This window comes from Triturus cristatus, chromosome 5_2, assembly GCF_964204655.1.
Source record: "Triturus cristatus chromosome 5_2, aTriCri1.1, whole genome shotgun sequence".
In the NCBI taxonomy this organism is placed as follows: Eukaryota; Metazoa; Chordata; class Amphibia; order Caudata; family Salamandridae; genus Triturus; species Triturus cristatus.
Window position 1 is genome coordinate 272293273 of NC_140588.1, and position 27053 is coordinate 272320325.

Here is a 27053-nt window from a genome sequence, read left to right on the forward strand (position 1 = left end):
AAGTGTAGCCGTAATTTTCTGCCCACATGCTGATTAGACTTCTACAACAAAAAAAAAAACATATTCGCAACTGTATCTAGTTGAGTCCATTTGTTAATAGGGGACATGAATGTATTTCCAGTTTGGAATTCCTTACTGACTTGAACAGCGGCGTGTGGATTGGGGTGGTGTTACATTTTGGTTCTTAGTTATCGCGATTGTTTTTGTTACTTTCCGGAGAAAAAAAAATCTTACTACGTTTGTAACTTGTTTGGTTTCCCAATTTGCACGTGGCTGCCATTGAGTCAGTGCATATGGTCACGAGATGGCATGTAAAGTCATCTTTAATGATCACAGCTCGGCAAAGTAAATACAATGAGCAAACGGTGGCATACAGGGCAGTCTTTTTAAGTTGGGCATTATATTATTTTAAGATATCTCAGTGAGTGGAGAACAGCTCATCTTTTTGAAATAGATAAGCAGGTATTGCTCACCGTACCAAAGTTACTTGAAAGAGGAGACGTTCTATATGGGTGGCTACATAAGTGATGTATATACTACGTTTTAGCGTCTTTGCCTGCAAGGTTTGGGTCAGTCAGGAAATTGTTTTAACTGGGTACCGCATTTGTTGGAAAGGAACATATCTGAGCAAAGGTTACTACATATGTGCCTTCCATCATATTTAGCATTCAAGGCCACTGGATTTATGCCTTTTGGCGGCGGCATTGCTTTCTCCTAATTATAAATGTTCTGCTCAATCCAGGATGTGCTGCATAATCTTCACATTTTAATAAACATTTTCGGTAGTTCAAACGGTTTAAAAGTTATTAAAACACAGGCAACGCTTGTTGAGGCAAAATGGAAAGAAAGGCTTTGCAAAGTTTGATTGGTAACAGTTCTGTATCTTATTATTGTTTTGGGGTGTTAAACTGGTGTACTAATGCGAAACTTTTGCCCAGGTTAACATCTGTAAAAATGACAAAATAATTCGACAATACCATCATAATATGTGCCACATTATGCCGCATAATTTGCCTATTCTTGCTGCATAATTGATCAACCTTGCCACATAGTTTGACCCTAATCTGCCACATAATTCCAGCAGCCCTGTGAATATTGAGTGCACCGTGTTGAACGAGGGTGTGATCATGCCCCCTTTTTCTGCAGGTCTGCCGGAGGTTGGGCATTATAGAGGTTGACTATTTCGGGCTCCAATTCACCGGCAACAAAGGCGAAAATTTGTGGCTCAATCTTAGGAACCGGATCTCCCAGCAAATGGACGGCCTGGCACCATACAGAATGAAGCTACGGGTCAAGTTTTTCGTGGAGCCCCATCTCATATTGCAGGAGCAGACCAGGTAAGAAGCAGCACTGACCCTTCAGAAACAGAAAAAGTGTTGTGGTTTAAAAAAAAAAAAAGTGCATTGCAGGCTTTACTATGTCTCTCATTTTTACTTGCTTATCCTACGGACAGCAGTCAATGTTTCTTTTGTTTGATTTATAGCTTTTTTTTTTTTTTTTTTGCATAGATGAATCTGTTTGAGCCATTGGCAGCTCTCCAATGTTTGGAGCAAATTTAAACAATTCCTGAGATTTTGTATCTCACTACTACGCCCAAAATTGTACTGAAGGCGTAGCACCTTTCCAGTACTTGCTGCTGAATTTTCACCATTTGGAAACTTGTATACAAAAACGTGACTGGGTTATACATTTGCAAATTTAACTTATTTTGTTTTCAGCGAGGGAATTCCTTTGGAGAACCTCTTATCCTACCCCTGCATTAGTACTTGGGTAATTCCCTCCCCATTCCAATTTTGCACCTTCATGACTGGAGTAAATGTGTGTATGTATGTATTTCCAATAACAGGACACTTTCTGTAGGAGATGTGTGAATACCTACAAACGTGTGGGTTCAGAAATCAATATGCTAGATGTATACTCGCTCAATTCATCGGACCCCCTTCCCCCTGAACTTGAAAGTGTCGAAGTTTCGCGAGTAATTTCCTTAACCCTATGTAAGGTGTACATTTCAAGACCGATTGGTTGCAAAGCCGTAATCCGAGACGTGATTGTGGGAACTGCAGGGTTGAGTTCTTTTTCCGTGTTAACACAGTTTGTTTTTCAGTTCAGTATGTGAGGGACGGACCGATCAAATGACAGGATATTTTTCGGTCTGGCTTTTGCGGGCGCCTTATGAACGCTAGTAACCCTCGCTGCTGTCAGTGTTACTGCAGGTCATATGAAACCCGCCTGCATAGGAAGGCAGGAAATGGCTCCTCCCCACGTGTTGATATAGTTCAACTTTTTTCAGGCGTGCAATTGCCAGGTCTTATTTCACATGAAGCATTCTTTTTGCTTGCTGTAAAATGTTTCCGAATTTTGAATTAGCGATTCGCTCCCCACCCCCATAAGTAAATGTGTAAAAAATGTTGGAAGCCAGACTGCCTAAGAGAAGTTCAGGGAAGTGTATAACTTAAAGTCCTCAAAAAAAAGTTTTAGTTTTTGATTTACCTTTCTCTCAAATTAATCTTGCTACCTTTTTAAAAATTGCAGCGATACCCAGTTTACCTCCTTTTACCAAGTACAGCAGGCAAAATAAAATGTCAGTGTTTTTCAGAAACCCTTCAGAGTAGCAGAAGTCCCAGGCCTCCTTGTTAAAGCCTTGGGCCTCACGGAATATTCGTTTTTTGCAGTGGGGAGACATGTCTTCCCATTTTTAGATTTCTATATTCGAATCCAAGAGTTGGCGGGACATTGTGTTATTTCCCCGAGACTAGCAACTTTTCAAATTGGAGTAGGTGTGATGTACCTTTGCATTGCCAAGAACAGAGGGATGGGAGGAGGAGGAGGGTGACGAAGACCATGGGCCCGCCTGTACATGGCCTTGGGCCTTCCTTCATAGATTGTGTGGGCAGCAGTGGTTCTCTTAACCCTGACAGAACTTACTATGAATTAATGCACACAAAAGATCCAAGGGACGGGCCCCAAAAATTAGGCGAGTGCACTGCTCCCTCTCTGAATATGAACTCGCTGGAAGTACGTTCTCAAGAATGATCAAATCACGAAAAAGGGGAAACCAAGTAGAGGGCCTTACATGTAATGTAATAACAATATAAGGGCCTAGGAGTTGAGTGCACTATTCATAACGTGTAGAGTCTTTTCTTAGAACAAGAACCCTCACTCACCCTAGGGTGACATGCTTCATCATAGGGTTCCCTCCTCACACCAGGGCCACAAGGTCCCTGGTTTGGGCTACAACTCGTCTGAGCCAGAAGAGGAGCTGAGGTGTTTTGCAGAGAGGGGATCGAAAATATGGTTATTGAGGGGTAGAGTGCAAAAAGAATGGAAAATTATATTTAAAACTGTCTCTAGGAGACCAAATGTCTTTATTGTGCGGGACAGGATTAAAAAGCAAAGAGGATTAGGGGTTACTAGCAAATATACCCCTAAAATAGTTCAACATGTTTCTGTCTTTCAAGGACCCGAGCCGGGGTTCACGGACATTCTGCAGGACCAAAAAAAGTAAGTCACTCTGCAGTCAAATTAATGAAACCACATTAAAATCTTATGTAAATGTGTATACTGGCCATGACGTGATAATAGCCGGTATATTTCAGTGATGGCCCAAAGGTAGTATATACTAAGGGTACACCGTCTCATCTTATCGGTGATATTCAGTTACCTCCCTTTGGCCTGATGGGTACCCCACTTAATGCTCAGCTGCGGAGCAGTCAGTGTGGTTCTCAGTCATGGGGGTTCCAGCGGGTAAATATTCCGGCTATTATCACGTCGTGGCCAGTATACACGTTTACATAAGATTTTAATGTTGTATCATTAATGTGACTGCAGAGTGTCTTACTTTTTCTGGTCTTCAAGAATACCCTTGAACCTCGGCTGGGGTCATTGAAACACGTTGACCTATTTTTGGGATACATTTGCTAGTAACCCCTAGTCCTCTTCGCTTTTTAATCCTGTCCTAGGTATCCTTTTCCATTCTTTTTGCACTCAGCCCCTCACTAACCATATTTTCGGTCCCCTCTCTGCAAAACACCTCGGCTCCTGTTCTGGCTCAGAAGAGTTGTAGCCCACACCAGGGACCTTTTATCCCTGGTGTGAGGAGGGAGCCTTATGATGAAGCATGTCACCCTAGGGTGAGTGAGGGTTCTTGTCCTAAGAAAGGTTTCTCCCATTTAAGAATGGTGCACTCAACTCCTTGGCCCTTATATTGCTATTACATTACATGTAGGGACCTCTACTTCTCAGAACTTACTATGATCCCTTCATTGAATTCTCTAGCTATATTGACTTTTTTGTGTGTATTAGATAGCTGTTCTCTTTTAAGATTCATATCTGTTGAGATTTGTAATTGTGTTTTTTATTAATATGTTTTGTAGTTCTATCCATGCATTTTATTTTGATTATTTCGAGGATGGTTTTAATTTATATGTACATCATGGTCTGTCTTACTTGTATGGTTTTAATTTCCAAAAGCCGAATAAAGCTTACATTGATTGATTTGACTTACTCAAATAAGTCCGTGGTGTACAAGTATGGCATGGACGCGGCTTCAACGCAATCCTTCACTTCTGGACTAGATGGTCAGGTAGGGTAGCCCGCTGCATAAACTCTGTACTGCTGCTAGCTGACTTTCTGAACAAAAGACATGGTTGCCGATTGTAAGCTCCCACACACTTTTGGGTTGGACCTAGGCGGGCAGCATGGGTGTTGTAGATTCCTCTCTGAACTGTTTTGCTGAAAGTACCTTTATCATTTTGGTCGACCCCACTTCTTTTCAACTGGATAAAGTGCACAGAAGCATCCACCCCGAAACCTGGGTGAGGCCTCTAGAGCTGGTGTTTTGTGAGGAGTATACTCTGCTCTTTCTGGGTGAAGGTGAGAGTATGAAATGGTCTTCAGCATGCCTGAAGGTTTATTGATATATTGTAGTACTTGTAGGGTGCATCTGTAACAGTGTAACACAGTGATGTGTTCAGGGAAGATCACTTTCACATGGAGCTGTTTAGTGTATAATCTATTGTAGGTTATTCAGTGTGAGAGGTCAATAATGCCCATAGACTATAGAAGCATGCTTTTCTGGTTCCTGTGCTGTAATGGTATTGTGTGGTTTAAGGTTGCTTGCTTTGCTTCTCGTTCTTACCTGTTAGTGGTGGTCCAAAAACAGTTTAACACTAGAAGAGATTTTTCCTGTGGTCGTTGGTGTGATTTCTGTCCTGAAAATGAATGATTTGCTGTTTATGAACTCTGCATTTTTTTAAATTTTGTTTCTAACATTGATAGTAGAGGAGGCTGGGTCTAAGGTCCCTTTAAGTGTGTGGTTGTTTTGCAGAGAATTAGGTCTCTGCGGTGTTCTTTTCTTTTGTTTGACGACTGAGTAATCTAATATTTGTTCAATTCGTTTTGTATTTAGGTGATTTGGCGTGTGGCCTCGTAATGCAAATATAAACAGTGAATTCGGCTTAGCAGCTGCCTTCCTTGGTGGTGATGTCATTTTTGTTCTACCTTTGCTTGGACAGGTTGCCTACGGGAATTCTTGTAGAGTCCTTGGGCCTCATGTAGGTAGCCAAATACCGGTCGGTAACGGCCGATTTTCGGTAATTATACCGTTACCGACCGGTATTTTGGCTATTGGTATGTAGGGGGACGAATTTTGGTTTCGGAATTTACCGAATCGGTAAAATTACCGATTCGGTAATAATACCGAATCGGTAATGTTACCGAATCGGTAACTTTTCCGAATCGGTAATTTTACCGATTCGGTAAATTCCGAAACCAAAATCGAGATGTAGGGGGAGTGTGTGTGTGTGTTTAAGAGTCGGTATTTACCACCAACTTATAGTTGGTGGTAAATAATTAATGTATGTGTTAATGCATTTTTACGTGCGTAGCAGTGTGCAATGTGGCATACATACATGCCCTTAGGGCATGTATGTGTGCCACATGTGCACACATGGCCGAATCAGGGGTGCAACAGGGTGTCAATGTGACACCCTGCCACCCTTGTATGTGTTCCCCCCCATTACCGAATCGGTATTTACCGATTCGGTAATGAGGCATACCTTCCCATCAATGGGAAGGTATGCCTCATTACCGAATCGGTAAATACCGATTCGGTAATTACCGAATGGTAACGAATCGGTAAAAAATACCGACTCATTACCTACATACGAGTTACCACTTCTAAAATACCGATTCGGTATCGTTCGGTATTTTAGAAGTGGTAACTGGTATGCTACCTACATGAGGCCCCTTGTTTCTATGAAGTTCTGTTCATAGGACTATGTCTGGTGATACCCGAGGGTACTGTGTTGGTGTTCGTGTGATGTCTTGGTCCTTGCTTTGAGTAGGTATCTTTGAACCTGGTTGACTCAAGGTTGCAATTAAGTCCTTCTCTTCCTACTTTCTGGTCCACTGCTCCTTCTCTGTTCTACGCCCTCCTTCCTCTGTCTTTTAAGAGAACACAAAGACTGACAGAGGCGACGGAATAACCAGGCTGCACCTCATTTAATTTCCAATTGTGATAATCCCCTGTCTTTTAAGGCGTGGCTTAATACTGAGATATTCCCAAAACTTCATCAGATTTCTGTGGCCACATTAATGGGCTGAGGAAGCAGGCTTGTTCTAATAGAGATACCTTGTAAGGAGGGCCACTGGCATTATGCTGTGCCAAATTATGTGGCAAGAAAAAACAAATTGTGCAGTGTAATGCAGCACGTTTAGTGATAGTGTTACTTCATTCTTTTGTAACTTCTACACACGTTACCACTGTGTGCAGATGCTTCATCTCATTAGATCCAGTTTGATACACAAATAGACAGCAGTAAGCAACAGAGAGGGGAATAGTCAACCCTTACAAAGTTCCTTCCGTTGCACAGAAACACGTTGCTGTGTTTCTAATAATAACTTTTGATCAATTTAAGCTTGGAAAAAAGTGTTTGTGTTTAAAATCCACTGATTATTTTTTTTTTATTTTTTTTACGGAGTTTTATATAGCACGAACTTGACCCGAAGTTATCGGGTATCAGAGCGCTTTACATAGCACCAGTTGTGTTACTTGAGGGCACATTTATTTATTTATTTTGTTAGACATGGGGAGAATACGTGATTTGCCCAGAATCACAGGATGCTCAGCGTCATTGCCGAGACTCGAACCCAGTTCCCCAGAATCGAGGTCGACCGTCCTAGCCGTTAGGCCAACTCCTCCCCCATGCAGAAGGTCATGGATTATGTGGCAAATCCATAATTACGGAGAAAACACTACAGCCACAATATTACATCGTTCCAGTGGCCCTGATTGTAACCACGTTGCTAAAGCACATTTCCCTATGTCCTCCACCCTATGATCACATTTGGAGTTTTCTGAGATCAAGTAGGTATTTAGAAGATTGGCAATTTTGGGGCTTTAGCCACCTCTTTTTGTGCGGTCTTCTTAGGACTGCCAAGGGATGGATATGTGTGTCCTTTTGTATAAATGTGCTTACGGGACGTGGGTGAAGCAGTGTGAGCGAATTGTTGCTGGTACTACCCAATTTGATCCTTTGTGTAAAGGGAACACTGCTGACGGTGAATGTGGAAGAAAACAGAACCTAAAAGATGGCAGACATTTTGTACTTCTCAGATTAAAGCAGAAGCTCATTTCATTAAAAGTGACTCCTAAGCCTCCAACATTACGCAGGCAAACTCCGCTCTATGGCTACCACTTTGTTTCGAAGAACTATTATTCTCTTTCGCTAACAGTTGTAATGTTATCGCGGCAATGTCAGGACCCTGCCCACAATAAAATGGACATTATTGTGAATAATATTGTCCATAGTAAATAAGTGAGTGAAAGTTTTGTAAAGCGCATAAATGCTAAGGCGTCTTAGGTCAGGTCTACGGGCCCATACTTTGGATACAAGTATTTCTTCCCCATTTGGAAAATTCACTAAAATATACTTTTAAGTTGATTAAAGCTGTGCCACTTCAATTTACGGCCAGCACAAGCTCTTTGCGCTTTGATCATATATCCCCAATCATTGCTTAGACAGGAGGGGGATGTCTCAAGCAATCACTATGCTTGGAAACTGTTTGTTCCAAGCAGTTTCTGTCCAGTCGTCATTATTCCTGCTGTAACCATGATTCTGTTTAAGAAAAGGTAGCAGATAACTTCAGTCTACCTGAAGAATGACATGGTGGTGGCTACTGGACAGGTGCTTTGGGATTTTCCCATGTTTGGTCCACCTTTGTACCCTAGAAGAAAATGTTCTTAGCGAAGATTACGATATCTTTACTCTGAAAGGCTTGTTGTAAGTAATACGTTTATTGCATAGTTAACTAAAACCATAGCTGAAAGTCGTGTTTAAAAAATAAAAACGAGTAAAATATCCTACATGATGACTGCATTTTAATGGTGTGTGTGTGTGTGTGTGGTTTTAAAAAAATATATATATTTGCAGTTATAAGGTGGCCGCGTTTGGGTGGCTGTTTGTTTTTGTGTTTCTTTTCGCGTTTGGGTGACGGCATATTAAATGTTTTCCTTTTTATATGTGTGGCATATGCTTGCCGTAAAATAAACGCACCTGCTTGTCAAGGGCTGACACATTGGTTTTGTCAAGGACTGTTCTAAGTTAAGCTTCTAGAGGTTGTTAGTGTGAACACTGGGTAAACCTGAAGCGAATTGTGTATTGTTTATTTAGAATACAATAACTTCCATCTCCTTTGTATCCATATAGGATAAATTACCAAAAACCTAGAGAATACCACAGTGTGCCGCATATTGTACCTAATAACTCTCATTGGCGCAAGCAATTTGATCCTCTTTTGCTGAATATTTCCTGTGACCTGCCCCTTAGCCCGTGTGACTTTCAGATCCCTTTTTATTACACCCATGTAACAAAGTGGGACAAAACAGTCGTGCTGTTCCTGCTTCACCCGTGTAGTGGGCTTGCCCTAATGTCCTGCCTTCAGCCTCTTCCTCCCTTGCAGGGGGTCGGCGTGCTCCTATTCGCCTGCATTGCTACTTAAAGTTTGCTTATTCCTTCTGTTAGTAGCAAGCAGCTGTAAACGTGTCCTGCCTGAATAGGCGTGACTTTAAAAAGCCTGAGTTTCCTTGGTGGGGGATGTGGTCTTTCAGTGCGGTGTAAGGTTTGTGGTAGTGGGTTCCGCACCAATAGCCTTTACGGTTCTCAGCACAGGACCTGTTTATCCGAAGCTGCTGGGTGTGTTTTGAGCGGTGGTTTCCAGCGCGGTTGTTATGAGGCATTTCATGTCATAGAAATGGCATGTGACGATGTAACTGCAGGTCAGTGACTGCGAGTAACCCCAGAGCGTTCCTTGCTATACAGTACGGCAAGTTCAGTTGATATGTCTAGTCTACGGCGCTTCCTCGTTTAGGCAGACTCCGGGCTTCTCATTGGCCTACGGCTCCTGTCTCCACGCGGAAGTATCTGCGTTGTTATTTGACACCGGCCTCTCTGAAGTTGGTTCCTTTTTTAAGGCAAGTGAAACTAGCTCCGAAAAACAACACGAAGAGCAGGCCTCCATTTTAGATTCAGACCGAGTTAGGAATGCTTTCTGTAGGCTTTTCTTTCTTTCATTATTCCAAACTACTCCAAAGCTTCGAACAAGTTGTGTAGCCATGGTGTTTTTTATGTTAGCCCTCTCGGAATACAATGCTCTAAAACTTGCAAATGAACGTTGAATTGTTACGAATAATATATACAGTTTACCAGTTTTTTTTTTTTTTAAGGGGCTGTGGTTCTCAAACTTTTAAGAACCACGTTTTAAAATGGCAAACTTACGTAACCTACCTAGCATTAATGGACGTGGAGAGGCGATTTTGTTTTTTTATGTAACTGAAGCATCGTGTGGAAAGAAGGAAGCGCATTTACAGACCGTACATTTCCTATTGAAGCGGCCACTAACTTTACACAGACTTACAATTTTACTGCTAAAATTATATAGTTTACAAACGATAATGCGGTTTCTCTGAACCACACTGGGGCACGTTGCCCTTGAAAGAACTAAAATGTTTGACTATCTGGGCATTCGCTTGGTGGATACAATGAAATGGGACTGCCACTTGACCAAAATGTTGTTGAGCTTAAAAAGAGTGACTGGGGCCCTGTTGAAAGAACAGAGAGCAGCATCCACAAGACCAATAGCGGCATTAATGGATATTTACTCCGCCAGAGGAATAAGTGCAGCACTTTACGGAGCGGAGCTCTGGGGGATGTCAAATGTGAAAGTGCTAACTCTAGCTGAGAACGCCTTCCAGAGAAGCCTAATGTCTCTCGGCCCTTCTGTTCCCATTTTACCCCTGCAATTGGACATGGGTTGCCGGGCGATCGAAGATCAAGCAAAACTACGCCCCCTGCTACTATGGGCCCGCATCTGGAGAGTGCCAGAGCTCTCAAGTTATGCGGAAGGCCTACGGGAGATAATTAATTGCCCCGGCTGGGCAAAAATAAAATGGCTAAGGGACGTCAAAGCTCTACTTATAAATCTGGGTCTGGAAGAAGCATGGCACCAACAGTCAGCCCCGCCCAAATCCATATTAAAACAAATCTATTGGACATGGGTAGCAAATAAAAGGAATTCTTCCTCAACAATTTGCAAATCTACCAGAAATGTTTTGGAGCTCAAAGATGTCCCTATCAGAGAACTGTACCTGGACATTGTTACTGCCCCATGGGATAGATCTTTGTATTTCAAATTCAGAACAGGTCTTCTCCCGGTCATGGAACTCACATGCCACTGGAAAATACCACACCAGACAGCGCCATGGTGTCCATTTTGCCCTCAGCGTCATGAATCTGTCCCCCATTTGTTATTTGAGTGCCCCGCCTATAAGGTCCCCCGAATGAAATGGTTAAAACCGATGTGCCTTACTTTGGGCACTAGACATTGTAACGTGGCATTACGTATTTTACTCACAGACACTCGCCCATTCTTCGCATGCGCCACCTCGAAGTATCTAGGTTGGGCATGGCGAATTCGGTCAAAAAGACTTAGGCAAATTGTTTAATCATGATTTTAACTCTTTTTAGCTAATTTAAATAACCTTCCTTTTAGTCAAATGTAGAAAAAATGATGAATTTTAGAATATCTAGGGTTTTTTTACGTTTTCTATTTAGCAAATGCTCTAAATGACCTCTAATGTATGTACGCTTTTTAAGATATTTTATGTCGAAATAAAGCCTATTTGACTTGACTTGACTTGAATATGTATCATTTGTTTATCCACCGGTAAGTGTCTTCATTTGTTTTTGTTTCCAGCACACTTCCGAATTATACAACATTGTTTTAATTTTGCTTTTCCCAACTGCCGAACGAATACAGTTCATTTACATGTATCTAAGTTTTGTTGTAAAAAAACAACGCACTCTTTCCTATACGCCAGCAAGATTTTCACATAATTCACTTTAGAAACTCCTGTCACTTTGCAGTTGGTGAGAGAAAAGTAAACATCAATCCCATAAGCAGCAATTTGTGGGTAGACCAGCACCAAATGTGAAAGACAAACACAGAATTTAAAGGCCTCTTTATTTATTTATCAAGCTTTTGCGTCCCACAGTTTGGGTAACACTGATGTAGATTGTTTTAGAAAGCTATTCTCTGCGAGGCGGTTATATAGTTGGTGCATTAAGTGGGCAGGTACTGTCCGTTACTTAGTACCTTCACTTCAGTTTGAGAGGAAGAGTACCTGCACTTCTCGTGGGCTCTTAATGATTAATATTAAAATATATAATATATATATATATCGGCACACTCGCAGTTAAATGGGGGTACAGAAATGTCATAGAAAGAAGGACATGTAACAGAGTGTGTAGAGAAACAAGCTGTTTTACATATGGAAATTCACATTTGTTATAAATTTTCAGTGCGGAGTATCCCGAGTTTAAAAAAAAAAAAAAAAAAAAAGTGAAACCTAGGAGTATCGATTTGTGACTTTTGTGATTATAAAAACAAGGTGTCAATGTTACAGAAAGGACCATTCAATGGATGCACAATAAATGTTAGCAGCCTCCTCCTATACTAGGAGGCTGCTAACCTTTATTGTGTATCCAATGAATGGCCGTATCTGTAACCACATTGAGACTTTTGTGATCTAAAAACTAGGTTTCAATCGATACTCGTAGGTTTCACCTTTTTTTTACTCCGCACTGAAAACAATTGTGAATTTCCATATATAAAACAGCTTGTTTCTCTACACACTCTGTGTTACATGACCTTCTTTCTCTGACACTTCTGTACCCCCATTTAACTGCAATTGTGCTGATATATATTAATCATTAAGTGCCCACAGGAACCACTGTATTTTTTTTTTTGTCTAAATTGTAAGTAACCTTGTTCCATGTGAGTATGGTGTTCCTTGTGTTTTCTTACACGATATCTGCACTTCTCAGCACTGCTACAATACATTTAATTGGAGAGTACCTGCTCTTCACAGGAGTAAACAAGTACTCTAAATAGTGAGTCCCTGCACTTCTACATTTCCATTTAAAGTACCCTGTATAGTTACACGGAGGCTTACAGTTCTCCAAGTGGTGTGATAGCCACCAGTTGAACCAGGCTGTACCTCCTCATTTATAGGCGGAAGTGAACACATCATTAACTAGGAGGGATGTGTCGGAACTATGGCCTCTGTGTAGCTGTTGGATAGGGGCGTAGGATGTATGAATCCTGCAGTACTGTGACTCGTTCTCCAGAGCTGTTGGCACCCACAGAAGTGCTAAAAGCAGGGTGTGGGTGAGTGTGGTAGGAAAGGTGTTTTCTGTTAAGGTGAGTAAAGGGGGGCGGGGTGAAGGAAATTGGACTGGGCACCCAGAGATGCGCATCATATTTATAAGTGATGTGGGGAGGTAGGTAGGGAAGTTGGGTGGGGGGTCGGTACTAATGACTGATGAAATCCCAGATCCACTAGCTTTGAGCATTCCCAGCCTGCAATACGCTGTGTGGTCCATTATAGCAGTTAGTTGTGGCTCTTAGGCTGGGAGCATATGCAGTGTTATTAGTTCCAGATGTTTTCGTTGTTGGGGACTTTACGTTTGTTGTAGACTGCTCTAGCCTTGTTTTTCAATACTTCTGGTCATCTTATCTGATGTATTATGTTCAGAAGTACTTCATTTGTCTAACTGTTTCAAACTTGGTCTTTGATTCTCTATTATTGTCTGATGTGAGGTTCCATGTCTGTTGCTACTCACTGGTATTCTTTTGTTAATATGTGAGTATGCAGTGTTCTTATCGAGTCCCACTCCCTGCTACTGTGGCCTGGCTTCACTGCTACATTTGAGGTTGTTCCAAGTTACTGATATGTCTTTCTTAAAGCTGCAGCGTGCACGAGTGAGATCTGGGCCGCTCTGTGTCTGGGTGGTAATGGAGCACTTTAACTACATATCTTTGGAAGGGAGTCCTTGATTGCTGGATACAAGTACAGTGGTTTGCTATCCAGCCCATGGCCTCCAAACAGAGTTGAGTGCACAATCCCCATTGTCTAACATTGGTCCTGGGGTGTCCATTCATGGTGGATTTTCAGGATAGGAGCGCAGGATGAATTGGCTTGTAATTATTCCAGATAGGAGCATGTTAGTAGCGGTTACCCTGAAAATGAAGCATCGATTCTATTGTCTCTTCCAACTAACTGGACCACACTGACTAATCAAGCACGTTGCCTAAACGAAACCTGTAATCCGTAGTTGAATGCTTCGTGGTTGAAACTGCACAGTGGTTCAGAATAGGACCCTGGATCGAGCCCTTCCAGTGGAGAGTGGATGATTAATTTTATGTCTGTTTCACATTTACCTCGCCAAAAGCGTGCTTCATTTTTGTCGTAGGGAAAACTGCTTTGCTCAAATTTCTGGTTTTGACCAACGGCCATTACTAGTGTTTGTCGTGTCAATAGACCTCGACTGCCTTTTGTGTACTGTCCGACCCTTGTGACCCTATGCTTGCTTTGCTTGTTGGTTTTTGTCTTATTCAACGCTGTATTTGTTTACCGAAGAGGGCTTTTGACAGTTGCCCCGATAAAAGCGGCCATTAGCGGCGTAGCCTTTGTTGACCAGGAATATTGGTGCGTGTGAAGCTGCTGTTCAGTCAGCAGCCCGTGGCCTTACCCTGGAAAGTAGGGGAAAGGTTACTCGAGTACACCGCAGCGAAGCCCTCGGGGCCTTGCCGTAGGCGCCGAGCTGCCGTGCTCCTCCCCGCCGTGGCTCCCGCCCCAGCCCGCACGGTTCACGTGCCGCCTCCGTGAATCATCAGATGACGTGTTCCCCCTGCCGGACCAGGAAGCGTGCACGCACTGACCCGGACTGCACAGAGCTCATTTTAAATGCGCACCGCAGCTGCGTTCTCAGGGATGGGACCGGCTGAGAAGCAGGGGCTGTTCCTTTCTTGGCCACGAGCAACCCACCTACCCACATGAACAAGGGCCTTTGTTTGGTGTGGTAATCTTAAACCATGGCGAACCTCAGGTTACCAACGTCTGCGCGGAACAACTCTTGCGGTCATCTTTAGGTCAAAGTCTTATCGGGGCCATCATTTAAAAAATTTGCATGAAAGTATGTTTCATGTGTTATGCCACCCAAATAATCGAAAAAAAGGCTCATTCAAGTTGGCATAGTGTGTGATCTTTCGCATGTTGCAGCATTTAAGACACTGCTTGAGAAAAATGACGTGCACAGGGCACAACAGCATGATAATCTGTTCATCTTGCAACGTTGCTGGGCCCACCCATGTACACACACCAACACTTTTTTGACTTTTGTTAATTGGCTAACCATATTTTCTTTACTGTTTCTTTCACCTTGTGCCCAGACCATTAGACCATCTGTGATTTATTACATACCTGAGCAACTTCCTCTTTCTGTTTTGGATTATGGTGCCGTTAAACTCCCTGCTTCTTTTACCGGGTCAATTGAGGTAAGAAAGTACCTCCACCCTCCTCTAATCCCCCACTTCCTCCAAGTCGTTGGTACCATTGTATTTAATGCACCTCTACTTGAATGAAGAGTAGTGCAGTCACTGGACCCCTTCTTGATGTTACTAATGGACGCCTCAGTCGCTCATCATTGAGGTTGCCTTCAAATGGGTGAGATGAGATGTCTACGGATACGCTGCATGGAGCCTTTGCAGCAGAGCAGGGTGTTGGTGTTCAGCTCCTCCTGTTCTGGAACTGTATGGTGTTGGCACATAAGGCATCAACCTGGTCATTCTTTGAACTTGTGGATGGTGTAACCGTGCCATCCTTGCTGGACTCCTCACCTGCTTTTTGAAACGGTTGACTGTCCGTTTCTTTGCTGTTGTTTTATCAGAGGCTGGGATTAGAGGTGCAGCACTATTCGGGATCTGGTTGTCTAATGACTGGAAAGTGGCTTTACCCACCTACAAATTGAAAACCCAAGCAAGTTGGCAGTCCCCCAGAGCTTGGATGCACGAGATAAACATAATTTGTATTCTCCAGTTTTCTATTGAAGGGTGTGCTTACTTGTTCAGTTCAACATTTAAAAAAAAAAAAAATGTTTCCAAGCTGATTTCTGTTCTGTGGTACTTCTGTTATGAACCTCTCACATGGGAACATGGATGGCCAAAGCGAGGAGATGATACTCAACGGTATCATGCTTCCTCCTAAAGAATAAATACAATAAAATAAAGAGTCCGTCTCCACCTGTTTCTACCCTGCATTCATTCCGACTCGCCATATGGTCGATGAGACTGTCGACAACACCTCCAGTTTTGCTTAAGTCGTCCGCATTTATCTTGGATTGCCTGTCTATTTGCTACTCTCAACGCATACACTATTCTGCAAGTGTAGAATTATACTGAATGGGTTTTGAACACAAAGCACCCGACCTTTGTTCCCTTAATTGGTTGCCATGCTAGTTATGCATCTATTGTAAAAGCTAGTGTGTGAAGTACTTTCACACTCTCTGCCAGGTTTGGGCTCTCTTGTTCTTTGCCATGTCATGAATGTAGATGCCTACTTGGTGTAGCGCAAAATGATGCCCCCCCCCACGTAGAATACGATGAGGGACTCGAGTGTCATATTTCATAAATATCTGAATTGGGGCCCTCAGGAGGGTTTGGGGGATGGGGTAGGCCCTCTACCTCTGGGCATGCGTTACACCACTGCTTTAATTTGACAGTACATCTTTATAAATGAAATTAGCTAAAATGAAGAACCATCTGCTCGGTTAAAAAACAAATTCAGTCCTCTTTAATCTTGAAATCAATTTACAATGTAGTTCTTTTGATCTGAAACTAGGCCAGTGTTGTATGAGGCAGGCACCGCGAACATGTCATCACCGTTGTGTGCGTTTTTTTTTTTTTTTTTTTTTTTTAAGGTCTGGCTTTTGAGACCGCTTTAGCTGTTTTGCAAGTCTTGTTTATCCAAAAACCTTTGTAGAGTGTCTTTTGTTCTGTGGCCTGGGCACACTTGGCTGTTAAATTTTCATGCATGACTGCACTGTACATATTGTCCACATCCACCTAAAATGGTTCCTTTCTCTTTAGTAACAAATCCAGTTCAAAGTGTTATTTTTTTTTTAATAACTTTTAACACTGGCTATTTACATTTTCTTTAAATTGATTGCCGTTTTTTTTTAGATGGCGATTAATTTTCGATTTTCATTAGGTCGAGCCTAGCAGCGATTATGCACTGCTCTGCGAGGCATGGTGTATTCAATACATGGACTCCAAGCCGGCCTATTGCTTGTCATTGGTTGTTTCCTGCCCATTTGTCTATCCTTCTGGTCTGTTGTTCCCTCTCACAGCGACTGGCCCTGTTACAGGGTTCATTTAGTTCACGCACTATTTTTCCCGATTGCCCGCCTCGTGTTCTGGAAATGTTGCAAACGCGAGCAGCTGGCCAGTGTTACTGCTTTCCCCTCCCACCCACCGTTTTTCTGTGTGTTCACCACTTCGCACCTTGGCTTTCACTTATGATCGACAGTCTGTCACTGAAGATCGAGTTGAGTAGTCACAAAGTTAAAATGTTAGTAATGTGACTTTGCTCGCTCGCTCCCTTTAACCAACTCTTTCGTTTTAGCATTAATTGTTTCACTTGCTCTGAGCTCTGTTTCTCCATTGCTGTAAACAGGGCTGTAAATCTTGTTCTTTATCTGGTGACAAATGTGTCGGCTGTGTCTCTTTTCCCAATGGTAATTTCTCATTCTTAGTCCTCTGGTCAGTGCTGCAGCTACGTCTCTGGTTCCAGTGGTAATTCCGCATTCTTAGTCCTGCTCCGGACAGTGCTGCTAACTGCTTCCTTGGTCCCTTTAGTAATTCCTCATTTTAAGTCCTCTCTACACAGTGCTGCAGCTGCTTCTTTTGTCCTGTCAGTAATTCCTCCATTCTTAGTCCTCTAGACAGTGCTGCTACTAGGGGTGGGTGGTAAATTCCACTCTGCCGGTGGAGAATGCAGAGTTTTACCACTCTTAGCTATGCTTGGATTTGTGCGAAAACTCCGCAACCACCAGCGGGGCGGAGTTTACTGGCGCGCACTCCTAAAAAGAGTAACTGGTATCTTTTTGGTGCTTGTGGAAACGTTGCCCTAATGTGCTCCCGATGGCCTCAAGGATGTTCACTGCCGGCAGACTCTTGCCCGAGTGCCAAGCGAAAGTCTAGTCTCATCAGTGACTCCTCGTTCTAAGTCCTAGACAGTGCTGCTAGCTGCTTCTCTGGTCCAGTCAGTAATTCCTCATTCTATGTCCTCTACACAGTGCTGCTAGCTGCTTCTCTGGTCCAGTCAGTAATTCCTCATTCTATGTCCTCTACACAGTGCTGCTAGCTGCGTCTCTGGTCTCCATATGTAATTTCTCATTCTAAGTCATCTATGCAGTGCTGCAGCTGCATCTCTGTTCATACATCCACTACATTCCAAGCCAAAACACATAGATAAAAGACATTGTCATTTACAACCCCAATAGCTCAAACAGTGAGAAATGTTAGACCTATTGCATTGCAAATGCTTGTTCTTAAAGTTGATGTAGTAACGTGCTAAGGTACATTGTAATATTGTAGCTGCTGACAGTTTGACTGCTTGGTTAGGTAATGATTTGTCCAGGTCTCCTTCACAAACTATAAAATGCATGGCTCACCTGATGGGCAAGTTAATTAATAAACATCACTAGTAATGCTGCCATACTTGGGAACGTTTTTTAATTAAAAGTTGTCTTTTTTTTATTTTTATTGTTAGTATATGGTGTTCACCTTAAGGTGTCCTCGTGTTTTTTCCATTTTGTGGCATACGCTTTCAGTTAAAATAAATAACCATTGTACTAGCTTTTAGAAGGATTGACTCATTACCTTTGCCAGTGCTTGTTTCATGTTGGTACAGAGTCAAATAACAATTTGAGTTTACACACACACTCTTAGAGTTGGAAAGCGCCAGAAGAACGAACCACCTTTGCTGTTTTTATTTGTCTCAGTAGACGTGAAAGTATGTCCTATTATCTATTGTGTAAAGATACCTTTCTTCTTCTATATGATTTTATTTATTTTGTAGGTCTGCAGATTCATGGGCGCTCATCCTGCATAGGGTCACTATGTGACTTTATTCGCTTCAAATGTGGTATGAAACCCCTATACCATAATCTATATCATTTAGTCATACGTTACATAATTATTTAATCTTTCCTTGGGGGTGGGGGAGGGTGTAAAATATTATAGCAAGGAATCCAGTTCTGTGGATGTGAAATCGCCACAGACCCGTGCATTTCTTTTCTGGTGAGGGCGCGTTTGAGGGGACTCTTAGCTCCGAGCAGCTGCCCAAACATAACTACATGCGTGACAATTGACTGGTTTAGCCGCTCCAAAGAGCGTCAGCTGCCGGATTATGGGAACAAAAGCCCATTTTTTTTTAATGCTGTTAGTTACCTATGAGTGATTCACCCACCTCTCCAGGTAAAGCTTGCGGTGAGGTTATCGACCCGACCCCTGCCAGCCGGCAGGAGCATCTGTTCAGAGCGCCTTCTGTGCCTCAAAGAAAGGGGTGCTTCTTGCCTTCTGCTCTTTGCATGACTGCCTTTATTCTCTCTCACGGAGAGATCTGCTCCTGTTACGCGAGAGAAATGCAGCCCCCGCACCTCACTCTTCCGGGTTAATTGCAAGGTGACTTGTCCACAGTTGTTCTTATCCTGAGAAACTATTCTGCTTATTTTTATGCGAACTGTTTCTATGGTATAAAGTGGGTCATAATGCACTTCTCCTTTTTCTTGGGCATTTATAGTGCTTCACTGATGCAGGGGTTGGTAGTGTTCTCAAGTTTAGAAATACGTAGAGGATAGAAGTACGTAGGGGGGGGCTGAAGTAACCACTCAACTTTGGTGGTGCATGCTTACTAAGCAGAAGATTGCTATTGTTTCTGGAGCAGATGCTCATTAAATTTATTTTTCTTCTTTCTTGCAATATGTCTGCACCACTGAGCAATGCAGTGCTTAATTTGAGCCGGTGGTTTCTGGTGCTGGGCACCGGCACTTGACTATCCACACCGGCACTTATGACAGTTTGCCACACGGTGGTGCTGTCAGTCGAATTCGGAGATGAGCACAACAGCTGTTTATTAATTCAATACACAATAAAAATGACTAATACTTACTGCCCAGGCCATTTTTGTTATAGCTTTGGGAGCCTACAATTGTCCGACTTTTAAGCTCTGGCAGGGGCAGCGGGTGGTGCAAGCTGCAGTGGCCTGACTAGAGCTCTGGCACATATATTTTTTTTTTACACATTAGGCCCTGGAGCCATGGGAGGGCTATATCCTGCTGCTTTTTACAGCTCGCTGCACCATCCTGCCAAGGAGGATCTAGGTTTTACAGCTCGGGTAGCATAGGCAGCAGCTTATGATGTTGTATGTTCTACTTTATTTTGTACAACATATATACTGTACAAATGAGCCACAGGGGAGGTGTAGTTAGCCCCTTTAAAGCATCCATACAGTGGCATGAGCCAAGGCAATTTATAGGTAAAGTATCCATGCACCATGGTGTATCTAGCGCCTCTTTTAAACATGAACACTGTATGCATCTAGCCCCTTCCCACTGCATGCGCTGGTCATGTGTATCATAGAGGGTCTTGCCCCATTTTGTCTCCTGAGCACCTGTCTATAGTAGAAAGCGTCATGTAGTCTTGAGGACTCCATGACCTAAGATTTTTTGGGGTATATTGACATGGGTCTCAAAGCTTCCCCCCTACAATAACGTTTTTCAAAAAGCCAGGACAAAACACACGCGTTGACAAAGACAAAAGGCTAGCGGCCCACCCCTGACACTTTGGCTTTGCCAGTGTTTGTTTTGGGTTGTTGGCAGTTCCAAAGACGGAGTAAGCAAGGCTGACCGGAGCAGATGTGTGTCCACTGCTTCCTTTTCTCCGCGCTTCCCAATTCTGACGATCTGTTTGCAGCAGGACTTGGTGTAGGGAGCATTGTGGTGCTTCTCTAATCTGCCATTGGCTTGAAGAAGGCTGGACGTTTATTGGTTCTGAGGCACTTCTCTTTAAAGGTCAAATCCCTTCCCTTGAAGGGCAATGTACCAAGTTTCTTAAAACAGAAAAAAGAGTGAGTTTTCAAAGGCTTAGGTCATGAAGAGGCAGGTTGCTAAGTCCTACTTAAGCATGAGACAGGTTACTGGTGATGAGTGTAACTAAAGGCCGGGCACTGGAATTATGTGGCAGTAAAGTATGCAGCATGAAAACACAAATTATGCGGCACATTTTGTGATAGTTTTACTTCATTATTTTGTCATTTTTAAGATTGTTGACCCAGTCTGAGCATTAGTTGTGCCTTATTAGTTACAGTAACACCCAAGTATAGCAATTAGTTAAAGAAAAATGAACAGGCACCCTTTGCAAAGGACCATTCCCTGCGCTGCAACGCGTCACTGCGTTTTTACTAAATGTTGACCCGTTTGAGGTAGAAATATTTGTTTGTTAAACTGCAAATTTTATGTGGCAGATGATGGATTATGTGGCAAATGTACAATAATACGAAAATCGCCACGGCTGCACAATGCATAATACCAGTGGTCCTGACTAAATGCAGGCAGTGATGGCTTGCGGTGGATGTTGCCAATAGAATTTTTTAGGGAGTACTTTTTCCGTGTCTTCTGAGTTGATATATGGGTTTATGGATTCTATACAAAGTGAATGACGGATTGGCTATTTCGATGTAAACTAAAAATGTTTGGGCTCCAAAAACAGACTTGTGGCATGTGTTTTTCTAAAGCTGGTCCGTTATGGTTTTGTTGGTGTTTTCAAACGGGGTTAGTTTTTGCATACGCATACACACAGCGAATGTTCTTCACCTTCTCCTGGGGTGGAGCAGGCTAGCACAGCGCCTTCGCTGCCAGGTACAGAACAAAAGCTCCTTTTAACCCTTTTCTGGGGTTGCTGGAAGATACCAACCATGTTGTGTTTTTTCCAGATAAATGTACAGGACGTCAGGTGCGGCTTTATGTCCTGGCCCTTTCTTGGAATTTAGGTCTCGTTTGTTGGCTGCGGCGCCAGTCGGCTGACTTCTCTTTCTTCAGTTTGTTTTTACCCATGGCTGGTCGCTCACGCGTTAACGACTTCTTTTTGTCTCCAATCCCGTCTCGGTGGTTTTGTTTTTCACGCCTTCCTGCTTTTATTAATGGAACATATTAAAATGCCGTTTTATTTTTGACTTTTTTCTTCATGACCCACTGATTCAAGATCTGTTGGTGGTGTTTACTAACTTGGCCACCTTATTCGCAACGACATACAATAATAGGCTAGAAAGCGTCTCCGTGGAAATATTCCCCCCCCCTGCCAGCTACAGTTTAAGGATTCTCTTGCCCGGACAAGTTTTCTCAAAAGCTGCCGGAGCGGGATTGAAAGAATGCAGTGAGTGGGTGTCACTGGAAGGGCTGGCAACCGCGTGCTCCTCGAAAAAGGAAAAGATGTAACGTTAGGGAGCCGGGTCCATAGAAATACAGAAGTGGGGAATTTCGGGAAGGCTTTCCAGGTTTGTACAGTACACAAAATGGCAGCCCCCGAATTTAGTTCGTGTCTTTCAGTTTCGTATGCTAGTAAACAACTCCAGGAGGCTGAGCACGCCCCGTTGAGCACCAGGAAGCGCTTGTGCAATGTGTGCCTCGCAGGCAGAGGGTGGGGGGCGGGGGCGAATTATTCACCCTCTTCTGCCAGCTGAATCAGGAACCTGTTTCTCTTGGTGCTCAAGTGTTCAAACCGGTTTGTTGGAGTTCATCCGAGCTGACTGTCTGCTTGTCATTTATGCGCCCATCATGTACGATGACCATAACATAGGTTCCTAAAATATCTCTTGGGAATGGTTTCGTTTGCTTTGTGTGATCTTTGCTTGTTTTAGTTTTGGCACTATGGCCTTACTAACTTTGTGGCCCTGCACTGGAGCCCAGCAAGGTGTGTACACATACAGATAGGCAGGAGAGGTTGGAAGGGTCTCTTCAGTTAGTTGCTACCTGAAACCGGCCATAGTTACTGTGGCTAATGTTTCAAGGTGAAGTAGCAGTTTTTATCTTTAGTCCATACAGTTTGGTTTTGACTATTCCTATTGCGACAAGATCAGGGCTCATTTTTTGCATACGACTGGTCTGTGTCTAGAGTGGCACAGTGAGCGAAAAAAGATGGCCCTGTCTGATCGCCAATGGCTAGGAATTATTGAGGCATCTTTCCATTGCTTTAGTTTTTGCTGCAGCTGTTCTAAGTCCTCAAACATCTGGGTGAATACCGCCATCTTGTGGTTAGTATGTGAACATTTGCGCATCTCTAGTGTGGTGTGAGTGCTTCACAATGAAAGGCTTATTTATGTATTTGTAAATATCAAAGGAGTCTCTTATCGAAAGTGAACCAGTGAAATAAGACCGTGTAGGCAATCTATTTCAATTTGTAATGTTTTTCTTGCCTCGTCGAAAGCCCCGTTTTTAGTGATGTTTTATAGGTTTGTGCAGTTAATTTAGCAGTCCTCGCTAATGTCCAATTAATCTGTTAGGAGTTTGCAGTCTCATCTGGAAAGTAAAATGACCCGGGAAACATAGCGGGTCTCCTGGCCTCAACAGGGCCTCGTCTGTTAGAAATGAAAAGATGTAGCATTTCAACCTTTTCTTCTCCTTGTTCAGATCCTCTTCTCAGAAGCTAATGGGTTTTGTGTTTCATCTCTTGCAGGCATATGTTTTTCTTGCACGTCAAAGAGGATCTGCTGGCAGGCAATCTGCAGTGTTCCCCCGAGCAGGCAGTGGAGCTCAGCGCGTTGTTGGCACAGATGGAGTTCGGGGATTACAACCAGAATACTGCCAAGTACTGCTACCCCGAGCTGTGTGGGAAGGAGCTCGGCACCGCCATTTTAAACCGGTAAGAGGCGCGCGATGGCGCCTGGGGAGGCTGAAGGAATAGTTTTATGTTCATTTCTGGCCCGTGGATTGTGTGGCAGGGCTTTGTGGTTGGGAATAATTGTTGTGTTCCTGAAGGGCAGAAGTGCTCTGATCTTTCATTGGAACGTTTGTGACCAACCCTACTCTCTGGAGTGCCTACTTGACATGCTCACCCCCGTTAAAGCCTGAATACTGTAATTCGGCTCGGTGCAAATGATGCAGGGTAATGTACAAGCACCTGCCTGCGTCACTGCTCCCACAACATCACCTTTGATCCGCAGCCCTCCCAATTCGATTTCTCCCCAGCTGGTGATCCTCTGCATCATGCTTCCTTGTTTGCTTGTGACTATTGCATTGATTTTCTCCCTTGTGATCTTTAAAAATATCAATTTCGGCAGATGCCGAACACGGATGGCTTCAGCTTTATGCTTTTGATTTGGTGTGACCCGGGCACTGCTAGTCGAATTGACTCACCACGTGGTCTTGTAGTGAATACTCTGTTGGAATGCTTTAAAAATATATATATATTTAAAAAAATATATATATATATTTATCTTTAAACAAGAAACGCTCTTATGTCTTGATGACGCTTCCTTTAGATTCTCCTGTTCAGTTAGGCATTTAGTATAAAACAGCTTCCATCTCTGACAATTGCATTTACCGTGGATTATAGATGCATTTATACAGATCTTCAGACCCTAGACACCAAAGCGCATTTGCGGATGGGCGTGCTTGGGTGGAAGTGTGTTCCTGTGTTTAGTAGTTTAATGTGTGCTTGAGGAACAGGGCTGTGCTCTGCCATGTCTTTATTTTATCTGCCTTCGTCTGTAGTGGAGCTAAAGGAAGACTTGGGTTGGGTTTGTAAGGTGCTAGCGTAAGTGTCGCGAGAAAGCTTGTGAATGCACAGTAGCCTATGCAGACAGTGTGGATGTGTCGTTCATAAATGGAGGAGGCTGCTGTGCCCTGTTGCTCCGGACTTGTAACTGCGCCTGTGTGTAACAGAATACTGGGTTGGTGGGTTCTAGAGTTAGACACACAATTCGGTCAGTTGCACTGATTTACAGTATGTATTCTTGCATGTAGGCACGTTACTTCTGTGAATTGCTGTTTACTTACTTGGCACTTTGATCTTTCCACAGCATCACTGCAAAACACAAGGCACTGGAAGGGGTGAGCCAGGCGTCTGCTGAGTACCAAGTCCTTCAGATCGCGTCAACTCTGGAGAACTTTGGGATGGAATGGCATTCTGTGAGGGATAACGAAGGGCAGAAATTGATTATCGGCATCGGGCCCGAAGGTGTATCCGTCTGTAAAGAAGACTTTAGCCCTATTAACAGGTACAATATTTCCATGTTAATAGTCGTGCTAGAAGCATCATTCCATATTGTCATTTGAGAGTCACATTTCAAAGTATTGAAGATGTACAATTTGAAGAAATGTATTCTTGAATTGAACTGTCTCTTGCTGGTTATAGAGGCCTTTGCAGTTTTCACTGAACTATTCAACCTGCTTTGTGGGGACTATCTCTCTTGCATGTGGTGGACTCCTAACTTGATACCCAGGTGAACTAAGAAGTTACTCTGGTGATGGTCATCTGGTCTAAGTTGGTATCACTAGTTCACCATACATGTCATTGGCAGATTTAATCGCACCAAGATGCCATATTCCACGATGCAGATCATTCCACTTATTTTAGGCTCTTCTTGATTTATTTATTTTTTCTTTCCCTACATCCCCTGCTCCTGTTCTCAGAGATTGATCACATTCTGGTTTCAGCTAGGCAAATGTTACCTACTAAATAATATTTGACTCTGAATTTTCTGTCTGCTTGATTTGTGCCCCCGACTAGATCACCCACTCTGGTGCTTTTTGAAATAAGTCGTGATCAGGCAGTTCAGCTTTTATGCTTTTTGTATGATCCACCCTCTCACTCTTGCAGAATACTCACCTGAACGTAGAGATTTATTCAGTGTTGATGTTCCTACGTTTTCTTCACCCTTTCTAATGTGGCGGCATAACTAAAAGTTAGTTTGTTTTCCTGCTCCAGAATTACGTATCCAGTAATCCAGATGGCGACCCAGTCAGGCAAGAACGTCTACCTGACGGTCACGAAGGAGACTGGCACGAGCATTGTGCTCCTCTTCAAGATGATCAGCACCCGGGCCGCGAGCGGACTCTACAGAGCAATAACTGAGACCCATGCCTTTTACAGGTGTGTATTCCAGGCTGTTTGATGTGCATAAGTTACTAGCACCTTGTCTAGTGGTGGTAGGCTGTCCAGTACTTTTTTCTTTACAAGCCTTGTAATGGGATACTCAAAACTAGAAATACCTGAGTTTAAAGCATTGATGTCTGTGCTGATTAAGTACTCATGCATAGAACAAGTATAGAGCCGAGGCACAGTTCTACTAGGAGCGAAATCTAGTATGCCCTGTCGGCAGATCTATTAGAGTTGTGAAGGAGTTTGAAAACGTTTGAAGACTATGCAATATGCCTTAACCTGATACTTCTGTTTCTAAATGTGCAGTGCTCCTTTTCTTTTGGTTATTCACATTGCAAGTTCTCAGAAATTTAAAATAAACAGTCCTTTCTAATTCTTACCCTGGGTGAGACTAACCCTTTGCCTGAATTGTGTTGTAGGAAAAAAAACAGTTGGTTTGGTGTGGTTGCCAGCAGGCGCCCTTCCGCATCATTAAATCCCTCTTCACTTTTTGCACCTCTTGTTGGCAGCCTTCAGAGGTTGATGCATCAATGCCACTAGAAACTGAGCGCCTGCAGTCAATCTGGCCTCTTGACTTCGTTCACAAACAACTCCTTTCACATAAATACTAAACCCCCTGTCCGCCTTCCCCAAGGGCTCGAAAGCATTTTGAGGTGTGCTTTGGACACAGAAAAGCCGCTCCAAAAAGCTCCAGAAATAGTCCATTCAAAGAAGCAATGGTTGTCGAGGGAGAGCGGCTGGTGGTGGGCAAGGGTGGTGCTCGACTGTAGAGCTGATGAGCTTTGGCTTGAATAGTTAGCTGGCAAACTTCAAATGGGTTGGAGTTGATGGTACAGCAGCATTCAGTTGATACTCAACTGCTGTTTGTGCAAGATCTTTCAATTGAGAAATTGCTTCAAGTTGGTAATTTTCACAATTTGTATTAGTTTATTTTGGGATTTAATTTTACTTTGATTATGTCTGGGCCACTGGAATTGTGTGATTCTGCGGCTGCTGCGTTTTCTGCATAGTTATGGATTTGCCACATAATCCATCATGTGCTGCATAATCTGCAGATTTTTAACAAAAAAATATACTTTTATCTCAGACAGATCAAAAGTTACTTATGTGGCAACATGTGTTCCAGTGAAGTGAAAGGCCTTTGGCAAAAGTGGACTGGTCATCTTTCAGTTGCTTATTGCTGTATTTGGTTGTTAAAATAGTATGAATGAGGTGACCTTTTTGCCCAGACAGTGGCAAATGTAAAAATTAACAAAATGGAGTAATTTTATCCCTAAATGTGCCACGTTACGTCACATAACTTCCCTATTCCTAATGCATAATTTAGTTAACCCTGCAGCATAATTAGGTATTCTCTTGCCACTTAATTCCAGTGGTCCTGGTAAATCTTTACATATGTAATTGCATGTTGTATTTAAATAAGCGGTTTTCCAACATAAAAAAAGAAAACTTAACTGTAGTGTACACACTGTTGCGTACAGCAGCCCTTGTTAACA

At 43.0% G+C, this 27053-nt stretch overlaps 1 protein-coding gene across 1 annotated transcript in view; it reads left to right on the top strand.

The window, feature by feature from the left end:
• Positions 1 to 27053, top strand: part of MYLIP (myosin regulatory light chain interacting protein) — a 35217-nt gene that overhangs the window by 2474 nt on the left and 5690 nt on the right. Inside the window, exons 2-5 of the mRNA XM_085607034.1 lie at positions 1147 to 1337; positions 23131 to 23316; positions 24476 to 24673; positions 25384 to 25548. Of these exons, the coding sequence (XP_085463160.1) occupies positions 1147 to 1337; positions 23131 to 23316; positions 24476 to 24673; positions 25384 to 25548 (740 nt within the window). The remainder of the gene's footprint in view (positions 1 to 1146; positions 1338 to 23130; positions 23317 to 24475; positions 24674 to 25383; positions 25549 to 27053) is intronic.